General features: G+C 34.8%; 2 protein-coding genes across 3 annotated transcripts; one reads left to right on the plus strand and one right to left on the minus strand.

The window, feature by feature from the left end:
- Nucleotides 1-523: 523 nt before the first annotated feature.
- Nucleotides 524-7,426, minus strand: LOC124459345 (dynein heavy chain, cytoplasmic-like). Of its 2 annotated transcripts, none has more exons than XM_047008828.1 (7): nt 6,812-7,426; nt 5,837-6,089; nt 5,512-5,698; nt 5,193-5,413; nt 5,022-5,072; nt 4,744-4,909; nt 524-1,537 (listed from the first exon to the last, which is right to left on the minus strand). In XM_047008828.1, the coding sequence occupies exons 1-4, from the start codon at nt 6,904-6,906 to the stop codon at nt 5,238-5,240; spliced, it is 711 nt and encodes a 236-aa protein (XP_046864784.1). In that variant the 5' UTR covers nt 6,907-7,426; the 3' UTR covers nt 524-1,537; nt 4,744-4,909; nt 5,022-5,072; nt 5,193-5,237. The 2 variants fall into 2 exon arrangements, with proteins under 2 accessions (XP_046864784.1, XP_046864785.1); XM_047008829.1 differs by lacking the exon at nt 524-1,537 and adding an exon at nt 4,538-4,599.
- A 1,254-nt stretch (nt 7,427-8,680) lies between these two features.
- On the plus strand, nt 8,681-9,624 carry LOC124459361 (adhesive plaque matrix protein-like). Its single transcript, XM_047008839.1, has 2 exons — nt 8,681-9,200; nt 9,502-9,624. Exons 1-2 carry the CDS (start codon nt 8,807-8,809, stop codon nt 9,561-9,563), a joined length of 456 nt encoding a protein of 151 aa, XP_046864795.1. The 5' UTR covers nt 8,681-8,806; the 3' UTR covers nt 9,564-9,624.
- The last annotated feature ends 1,216 nt before the right edge of the window (nt 9,625-10,840 follow it).

Consider the following 10,840-nt stretch of genomic DNA (forward strand, 5'->3'; position numbering starts at 1 on the left):
TTTTGCATGTACTATTTAGACTTGTTTCAGAGGTGGCGTTTTATCACCCCACCTTTTCTGTGCTATAGAAAAACTTTATTCGTAAAGATTTTGGTTTAAATTGTGTAAAATAATTAATTTATATTATGTTATACTTGTTATTTCTATTTTAATAAATCGGCATGTGCTTTCACACATTGCCAATTTTTACCCAAAAAGAGAGTACTCTTCAATGTTATGCGCACAGAAAACAGAGCTCATCAGCCCAAGAACCTCCTTGACTTTCGATTTGTTATGATTAAGCGGAAGCGATAAATATGATACAAGTGAGATGATACTTAATGAGTACCTTGATTTTTTGTGAATGTGTTAGTTTGTCTCGGAGATTTTGAGACTTTGATCCTTGTGGCTAAATGTTTGCTGTTTTAACCAATATAACATGAGCTACATTCATTAAGTGTCAGCTCACTTGTATCATATTTCATATTATTAACCTGCATTTTAAATGTTTGTGATTAAAAATATAAACTAAAAAATATTGCCATCAATTTAAAATGTTTATTTTAAGTATTTTATATTACGACTACAATTACCTTGGTTTTGCGGTTTTTTATTCAGTCCTCCATGTTTTGTACAACGGCAGTCAAATACACGTATATGTACGCGTATTTGTACACGTACATGTACACGTACATGTACGCTGCGTATTATATTTAAACGCCGCGTATTATATTATATTTAAACGTTTATTATGGTATGATAAGGATAATCATGGTATTAATATGTTTGGTATTGAATATGAATCGTGTGATTTGTTCTAGTAGATAAAATCGTCTCTTAAGTTCTTGCAAATGTAGTGGCAATCTAGTACTCATACGCTACTTTAGGAAAGTGTTAAATGGCTATAATCTTACGTTGATACTTCTTCAAATTTGTTTGGCGATTTAAGAAAACCCTCGACATTTTGACTTTCTCTTAGAATATGCAAACGTCATTTGTTGATATTAAATAGCATGTTATCGCCGACTATATTGCAGCAAGAACGTATTTTTATCAGAATATTTCCTATAGTTATTATCATCATGTACCATACTGTAAAACTGATCTATAAGCATTCACATGGAATGTTTTACCAGGTACCCAGAGAGTTTTTTCCTTCTTGCGTCAAATGGTAGAGCACAATGGTTTCTATCACTCATCTGATCAATCTTGGGTGAGGTTAGAAAGAATTCAGTTTGTTGGAGCATGTAATCCTCCTACGGATCCAGGAAGAAAGGCACTCACTCACAGGTGACCGATAAGATGTTATTTTAACGAGATTATCAACGTTTATAATAACCATTCCCTGTATGTCACGTGCTCAACAAGTTTTATTGTTATTTCTTGTAGATTTTTACGTCACGGGCCTGTTGTGTATGTCGACTGTCATGGTGCAGTTTCTTTAACGCAGATATACGGAACCTGTAATCGAGCCATGTTGAGGTTGATCCCCTCACTAAGAAGCTCTGCTCAACAGTTGACTGATGCCATGGTGGAGTTTTATACAATGTCTCAGGTACTAGTGTGATGAAAGAGATAGGAATACTTTTCAAGGTGTTACATGACTATAACGATATGAGAATTAAGAAAAATTTACATGTAGAGAGTTCTGCAAATACTTCTTACGTTTCAGTGATCCGTGATTGTTCTTACTTTGAAAACAGTTCTTGTATTGTTGAATTAGAAGTATTTTCTTTGCTAATTGATTAAGATTCTCATTTCGACCTGGGGACGGTTGCACGAAGGCAGAATAGGGCTATCCACTGGATAGCAAATTTTTTTGAACGTTAAAAAAACCGACAAAAATATAGGATTTGAAATGAGCATTCACTAAAAGAAATTATTGCTTCCAAGATTACAAAAATTTGTATGTCGTAAAGAAAATATAAACACTTTTTTACAAGTTTGAAAATTTTACTATCCAATGGATAACGCTATCCAGTCATCGTGAAACGGGCTCCAGAAATATAAATCCATTACAAAGCAATGTTACAAGGAAATATGAAAGTCATTTTGTCAACGTTTGTTAGCTTTGTTATGTGCACCAAAAGCATGATTTCATATTTCTCTAAACAATGTGTTTGGTCCTATAGAATATTTTTCCTACTTACATTTTTTATAGGAAAGTCGAATGATTGAATGTTTGTGAAAAAAAAAGAAATAAGCTACTGTTATTATTATATGTATCCCATTGTATCTACTGTAATTATTGTATTATGATTATGATAATAATCATAATAATGTTATCATAATATTAATAATACTGTTATCATAATATCATAATATTAATATCAATATGTACTATGTATTATTGTATTATGATAACAATAATATTATTATCTGTGTTTTGCCGGCATTGTTTTTGTGTTTAACATTCACTTTGAAATACAGGAACAACAGCTGATATAAAATATATATCCGCGTTGTGTATGGCTCTTCTTCAGTGGAGTAACGCATAAAGGAGTGATGAAAAAATTTTAAACAAAAGATAAGATTGTGTTCTAGAATCACCTGGACACTTCTTTATGGTTAATCTTTCAAACAATAGTCAAAAATGAATTGACTGACGTTTATTGTGTTAATGTTTTATACACACATTCAAGAATTGTGATATTCATGAATTCATCCATACAGTTGCTAAGGCTATGTTTACTTTTATACTGTTGACTTTCAGGCAATCCAACATCTCTCCGTAGAGTTGAAATCTTTCCTCGTAAAAGCATCATCTTTCCTCGTAAAAGCATCTTCAACTCGATCAGTAAAAGATGCCATGCTTCTCATTAATATTGTTGGTTTTGAAGCTCAAGATAAAACCTCGGCTATCAACAATCTGTGCTGAATTTCGCACAACACCGCTTGAACATTTCAGCAAAAACGCCGGCTCGTTAGTCAGCAGAACGGCAATAAACCAATCAAGAGACAGATTTTTGTCTCCAAATTCAGCACAATTTAAAGTGCTTATTGCACTGCGTTTATGAGACATGTGTGATTGCATAAATAAGAGGTGAAACCCCGATGTGTTAAATATTTCATAAAAATACTGATACAGGGTAATGTAAAATATCTTCGCTCCAATAACAAAAAAAAAAGGGGGCGCGCTAAGTTTTTTTGGTTTTTTCATTTCGGCAACTGGCAAAGGAGGAACTCATGTCACCAGGCCTGTTTTTTGAATGGACGTTTCAAATTGATTTATAGAGTCAATTTGAGGGTATTTTCACAATTAGCGTATAGAGTTAATTTAAGGAAGAGACTGGGTTGCACGATCACAAATTGCGATACACTCTCATGCAACAACACTGATACAACGTGTTCCATATAAGCTATCAGAAACAATTAAATTTTAATCAACTTTAAAAAAGTTTCAGTGTCCAAATAAGAGGAATGATCGTTAATCAGCGTAGCTAAAGTTCAATTAACGAGGAATTTTTCAATTTTTTTGTGACTTTATTCTCAGTATAAGGGGATGTTTACATGAATCCGGAATGACTTTCAATCCCCATCGAAACGTGATGTCAATCCGTGTTTACATGAAACTAATTGTTGTTTTTCTTCGCACTCATTTTAACCCATTTAGCCTCTTTATTTACTTACGAGCTTCAATTTGCCAGAAGGCAATACCCATGGCACATGCGTGCTTCGTCATTAATCACAATATCATTCCAGAATGAAACTCAATTCGCGTTTACATGAGATAAAAAGTAAATTTCGATCCGGAATGAAATTTCGATCCGGAATGAAACTAGGAATGAACTCAATCCGGATCGAGTTGTGACTCATTGATTCAACATACAATAGGATTTCTTCTAAAGTGGAATGAGTTCATTCCGGATCGAAACTCATTCCGATTCATGTAAACACCCCTAAGTCAACAAGGGGTGTAGATAAAAGCGGACGCGGACGGCGGACGCAAAACGCGCAGAACACGAAAAAATACAATGAGGTTTCATTGCGTTACACTCTATATGACTGACTGAAAATTGAAATATGCATGTTTAATTGCTTTAAATAATGTGGTCAAAAAATACATCCTGAAAGATAAAGCTCGTACAAACAGACGTTCGTACAATCATTAAAAACAGAGCTGCACGAAACTGATTACACTGTTTGCCTATACCTATGTCTCTTAAAAGCACCATTTAGTTTCGTTTTTATTTTAGCTTTTTCAATGTTTATTTTTTGACGTAGAATAAGAGTATTTTACGAACGGACCTAAAGCATTTTATTTGCGCGTTTGGGTCCGCCGTCCGCGTCCGGGTCCGCTTTATATCTACACCCGTCAACAAGGACGTGGGTCATAACAATAACAAAATTTCAATACAAGATTATCGTACGTTAAAGTATCATGTCCGCTCCCAAAAACCAAATAGCTAGCTTATTTAACGTGTTGTGTCATAACGGTACAATCTGGCAGCCACCCTTGACGTTTCATGAGAGATATCATGAAACGGACCAATATACACATTTAAATATCACTTAATTAATAAATTATTAATATCACTTAACTTTATAATAAAACGTAAGGAAACCTTTCACAATTTTTTTGCACAGGAACGATTTACGTAAAAACCTCGTTCTTCAAACCTGAAGTTGCGACAGAACGCTCAATTTACTCAACAACAGAAAATAGTTAAACATAACTGAAACTACGGAACAATTACGTAAAAATTATGCTTTAGTGCAACAACACCTTCACATAAATATAAAAATCGACAAGTCAAAGCTTACTTTCTGACGTTTTCAAGTCGTCCTTGTGATTTTTCTGAGATGGATTAACACGACCAGCTTTTCCGTGTTCATCACGTTTCTTCTTTGAAATATCACGAAGCATTGTCTATAGTTTTTCATATTCTTCATCCCAGGTTGTAAACACTTTGAAACATGCAACCATCACCTGCAAAATTATAAGTATCTAACTAACCTATCGTACATAAAAAAATCATATAATGTACAGTGGTTACTGCCATTCATTCATTTGTAGAAATATTATTTAAAATTTTTCCCACCTTATCAAAATCTTCATAAGGGATATGCATAAGTCTCGATGGACCTAACACCTTCAAAATAAGTGTAAATGATTACTATTTATTTAAGACTTGAAATTATCAACAAGATTGATTAATACAAGGTGATCTTTTAACAAATTGTAATATAGATGAAAATATGACGGTATTTACCTTCAGAAGTTGAGCACTTAAGTCACGTGAGATTGCTTCAACCAATCACAAGCACCTTTGAATGGGATACTTTGTGTTTCTAATTTTCCTGAGATGAGCAAAGATCTGTGTCAGAGAAGATCTGATTTTATCAAATTCAGTAGCCGACAAAAGATCATCAAGAGGAAAATCTTTCATCATAGGGCTGTAGTCATTCACAGTTGTTATTGCTTGCTTTAAGCCTAATAAAAGTAGATATGAAACAATGCATCATCAAACAAGAACATCCAGGTTTGTAGAGATGTGTAGACTTAATGAAATTATATACATGCTTACTTACCAGTGTCAGAATCATAACTAACAGTTGCATGAAATCTTTTTCCACACTTTAAGATATCCAAAGTCAAAGCAACTTCAAAGCTCTCACGTTTTTCTTGAATACATAGGAGCGCTCTTTCCAAGTTCAACCAAAAGCTAATCTCCTGCAAGGCATTTCCGGATGCCGGATCACGATTTAGCTTGGTTACCTATAATGAAATGTCAATTTTCTTATTGAAACAGTGGATACGTCAAAGCATAAAATTCCAATATTACACACACAAAAAAACATTTTCAAACACAGTGAAATACATTAATAAGACAAATCAACTTTTTTGAAAATATACTTTTAGAATTTCTCTGATCCATCTGTTGACACCATTCTGTAATTGATTTAGAAAGGTGGAATCTTCACAAAGTTCTCCAAAGTCTTGAACTTTTGCTTTTCTTGCTTCTTCCTCACATTTCTTGATCATGTTCAAGACAGTTGGATTAATGATTAATGTTATCTCAGGTATGTCAATATTTTGCTGCAAATGTAGAAGTGCCATTTCCAATTCTGAAATCTTCACAACAGACGGTACCATTTTATCACCATCCCTTAAGTTAAATTAATTGTTATTTAGACAGAAGTTAAAAAGGCTAAAATAAAAATTTGTAATGTAAACATAACATTCTCAAATTACTTCCACTGAAATAAGGCATGATTTCATAAAAATGAAATTTGTCATAAGAGTTTAAAAAGCAATGCCAAGATAACACACATAATAGCAAAATGCTAAACGTTTTACATACCAGTTCACTAAACAGCTAACACATTATTGCAAAATAAATCCTGAAAATATTACAACATATACCAAATATGCCCGTTTAAACAGTAATTTATTGAAGAATATTTTGTTTTGTCCCTCCCCTACTACATTGCAGATCAATGAAAAAATGTATTTACTGATGACAAAGAAGCAGTTTGTAATTGTGAATTATAGTGTAGTGCTCACATCGACAGGAGTTACTTGTTTCTTTTGCCATAACATGCTTGTTGTGAGTAAAAAATATTGTGAAATGTTCCCGCCTTTATTTCAATAATGATATTTATTAAATTGGTTTTTGTCCCATTTTTCTTATAATAATTGGGGAATCTGAGCTACCCCCTTCTTCTCATCGCAGCTAAAGTCCACGATACATGACGAAATGGTCAATGAAACCTTACTAAGATGCACCTTTCAAACTTTTCTGTTTGTACTGCCTCCAACCCCCCAATCAAAAAAAATTCACATTCAAAGTAAGAGCTATCACCAAAAATTGCCGTTTCTTAGAATTACCTGTCTGCTTTTCCAGATGTTTTAACAAATGATTTTGAAATAAGGAGCAACTGCATTGCTGACAAGGGCATGAAGTGTCTCAAATGGGGAATCATCGCTTAAATTCAAAAGCCTCAGCTGAGAGGCAATCTTTTTATCAGCTTCAACAACAGCAAATCGTTTGATAAAACCAACGCTGTTCAGCTTGGGTGCTGTATATTGAACATTTAGATGTATTGAATAAGAAATGCGTCCATCTCTTTCCGATTCTGCAGCGCTATCTGAGCTTTGTCTTCTTCTTCGTCTTTTAAAACACTCTTGCTTACGATCAACGCTCGCGTTTGAGGATCAGAAAGAAATTTCTTTATACACTCAAAGTATTCGTCATTATTGCAAGCGTTTATAAGCTCATGGCTTTGATCGGTATCACCTTCCAAAATTGCCGGCACAACTTTCACTAAAAATTGAACAAAATCACGAGCATCAACGACAGCAGTAGACGATTGAGTATCGCCACTTTCTGCCGCTGATTCCATGATTAAAACGCGGTTTGATTGTGAAAACTTCCCTGTTCTTAGAACAAATCTTTCCTTCGTGTTCAAAAATTATGTATTTCAACATTTAACATATCCAAAAACGATGCATATTTTAATTTTTAACCTCGCCCTTTCTTTTCACCCGATTCGCAAAGATTTGGGTCTATGTCTACGGTCCACTAGATTTTGCATCTACTGTTACTGTAGTTTCGTTCTAGAAAAAAGAGAAGAAATGTCAGACGAACCATGGTTGTGAAATCCCTTCAATTAGATTGAATTTATTTCATCAATTTTAAGTTCTAACACTCGCTCATTTGTGGGACAAATTTTCATATATTCTGTTTTGGCGTTTTAAGTTCATTTAAAATCAATTCTTCTTCTATGGGTAAAAATATGTATACTTGAATACCCCCCTCTTATCGAGCTGGTCGCGCCATTAGATAACACTCCATTTTCACGTGTTTTCACTTATGGGAAACTTCATCCAGGGGAGAGGCGGCTTCAAAGCCTCATTCACACTGATGCAAAAATCGGCCATTTCTACGCTCCCAGATTTTTAAAATGCCGAAGCATGAATGTGAAAATGAAATACAAGGTCGTCCCAGTGTTACATCCATGTGAACAAAGCCATTCTAGTCTCTCCATTATATGAGACAAGTGGCGTAGACAGTAGGCAGAGAGAATCCCACGTGAAAGATGAAATCCGGGGGCGTAGACAGTAGGCAGAGAGAATCCCACGTGAAAGATGAAATCCGGGGGCGTAGACAGTAGGAAGAGAGAATCCCACGTGAAAGATGAAATCCGGGGGGGTGTAGACAGTAGGAACTGTCCTGTCGTCACTATTGTCTCCGCTCAACCAATGGATCAGAGTGCTGCTTTTCCTAATCGAATGTCTATTGACAAGAATACTCCGGCCTCAACTAAGTCTGTGAACAATAATGCTCATTTTTAGGAACTGTCCGGTCATCACTACTGTCTCCGCTCAACCAATGGATCAGAGTGCTGCTTTTCCTAATCGAATGCCTATTGACAAGAATACTCCGGCCTCAACTAAGTCTGTGAACAAAAATGCTCAACTTTGCAGTAAACCTCCTGCTCCTGATACTCTCGTGAACCAAAGAGACCAGCCCCAGTACCGTCGGAAACGTTGAGAAGGGCGCAAATTACTAACAGTCGACCAAAAAGCTCTAAAAGCTCCAAACAAGATTCGAGCTCTTTTATACGGATGTGTTATCAGATAGTCGTGAATCAACTTCAAAACCCGAGAAGTCGTATAGCTCCTCTGGTCAAGTTTCGAAAAAACAACCTTTTTCACAACCGAATATTCAATAAACTCAAAACACTGAAAAGGCCTCTAAGTCGAATGTAAGTGTTTCGTCTGGTCAAGTTTCGAAAAAACAACCTGTTTCACTACCGAATATGCAGTCTAAACCAAGTGCTCCTAGCAGGAAGCCAATAGTCAAAAACGAGGAAAAGTCAAATGAAACTATCGCGGCTAAGGAGAAATTACCTCCTAACAAGACAACTAAACCAAAACCCGAAACTAAAACCGACAATTATTACTGCAAAGAAGCCAGTCGAGCTAAAACAATCTTCTTCGGGAAATGTTACAAATGCGAAAGCTTCGGAAGGGGATCCTCCACCTTCCAGACCTAGCTTTCCACCGAGCACGGAAATAACAAACGAGATGCCAAAACATCCCAGGGAAACAGGTGAAACCGGCGAGAAGAAGCAAAAGAAATCTAAATCTTCTAGGCCACCGTTGGCAAAGGCAAAACCTTCAAGACCTCCACCTGCAAAAGCCCCGCCTGGAAAAGAGCTCCCTACCAAAGCTCCAGCTTGTCGAACCCCGTCTACCAAAGTAATGCGACAAGGTAATGTCTACAAATATTTTTATATTTATGTTCTTGAAGACTATTACGGAATCAAGTATTTCTTTAATTTTATTTCGACGTCTATAGTGACGACATTTTTATTCAAAGCTTTTTCCATAGTGTCTTGCTACTGTAGCTGTGCTGTCACTTTTATTGAACATAAAACCAATGTAGAAAACTGAAAGCAAACACAAAGTTAGAAGTTGCATTTGTCACTAAACGCGGCGTGCTTTTTGAAGTAGTCTACTCGCTGCGTTTTTTGATTGGATGTCATTTTCGAAAAATTTCCTATTTTCTTTAGAAAAGCGCCAGCAAATGTTGCGGATAAGACAGACAGAATCGCAGAAACATCTTCTACCGTAAAGCCTTCGGGTCCTGCTCGTGCTCTAGCCAAGTTTGATTATACTGGTGAAACAAATGACGATCTCACGTTACCTCCTACGATAATGTCCCTCTAACAAATATAAGGCGAAGAGTCTTGCAAGAGATGTGTACGATATTATTGGATCTTGATTTATGAAAATTTAGGAAATCTATTTGCTTCTTTTTTGATGATCTATGATTGGTACGTAGAGTCTATTGCCGAATGTGGATACATATATTTTTCTTAATATTACTTCTATCTAATTGAATTCCTTCGTGTTCATAATAACATAATATAAATTCATTTACTACACCCGTGGAAAAAACATCTGTGGAATTTATATACAGTATTGTTTTCTTCACAATACCCATCAACAAATCTACCCAGAATTTTTCTTTCTCCATTAATGGATAGTTTGTATTCTAAAGTGTAACCCATTTCATCTAATTCTGATTTAACTTCACTCAACCAACATAATGCTATTAAACTTTGCATGGTATTACCCCTGTACCTGAATGATGGAATTTGTGCAATTTTATCATCTTGTAAATAATTACTTCTAAATATTTTTAATGTTAAACCAGCGATTGTTAGGCATGTCGTGTCGTAAAAAGGCAAAATATTTGTAATGTTGTAGATTAAATTTGAAAATTGTATACATCCAAGCCTTTGAATATTAACATCATTACTACAATAATAATAAATTGCATCTCGAAATACGTATTCTTTTTCACATTGTTTATCATACCATGTGTTAAAATCGTTTTTATCATCTTCTGAAATATCAAAGTATTTTTTATCAATCATATTTTCCTTATACGTCAGATCAAAAAATTTGTATGGGTGGTATCCTTTTACAATGTTATCAATTTCAAGTGATTTTGGAAAGTCTGCTAATTTTATGGATAAAAATGAATAACTATCAATAATTTGCAGATTAATTTCTTTTATTTTTAAAGATAAAATTTTATTACCGTTCATAACAGTCTCCGGAATTAAGTTTTTTTCTGTCAATAAGTATTTTAATAAAAATATTGTATCAAATCTACCACTATTATGTGCAATCCAAACAGAATTTTTTTGTTCTAACATAAACTGAGCTAATCGTGATGTTACATCATCATTATTACAATCAAAGACAAATTGACGATAACCACAACAGTCAACGGGGTCAATTGATAAGTCAGTAATTTGGTATTAGACTTGGTTTTTTGTTTCTTTCCAAAACTAAGTAAGCATTTCATGAAACACGTAAAAAGCTCGATAAAAGTTGTTC

This window comes from Xenia sp. Carnegie-2017, unplaced genomic scaffold (assembly GCF_021976095.1).
Source record: "Xenia sp. Carnegie-2017 unplaced genomic scaffold, XeniaSp_v1 HiC_scaffold_8, whole genome shotgun sequence".
Classification (NCBI taxonomy): Eukaryota; Metazoa; Cnidaria; class Anthozoa; order Malacalcyonacea; family Xeniidae; genus Xenia; species Xenia sp. Carnegie-2017.

What these genes read in the sequence shown, in the direction of transcription:
- LOC124459345 (XM_047008828.1), bottom strand. Translation starts at nt 6,906, where the DNA reads ATGATTCCCCATTTGAGACACTTCATGCCCTTGTCAGCAATGCAGTTG. An exon ending in ACATCTGGAAAAGCAGACAG is followed by an intron (nt 6,090 to 6,811) that starts GTAATTCTAAGA and finishes ATTTAACTTAAG; the next exon opens with GGATGGTGATAAAATGGTAC. An exon ending in GGATCAGAGAAATTCTAAAA is followed by an intron (nt 5,699 to 5,836) that starts GTATATTTTCAA and finishes ATTTCATTATAG; the next exon opens with GTAACCAAGCTAAATCGTGA.
- LOC124459361 (XM_047008839.1), top strand. Translation starts at nt 8,807, where the DNA reads ATGAAACTATCGCGGCTAAGGAGAAATTACCTCCTAACAAGACAACTA. An exon ending in TACCAAAGTAATGCGACAAG is followed by an intron (nt 9,201 to 9,501) that starts GTAATGTCTACA and finishes TATTTTCTTTAG; the next exon opens with AAAAGCGCCAGCAAATGTTG.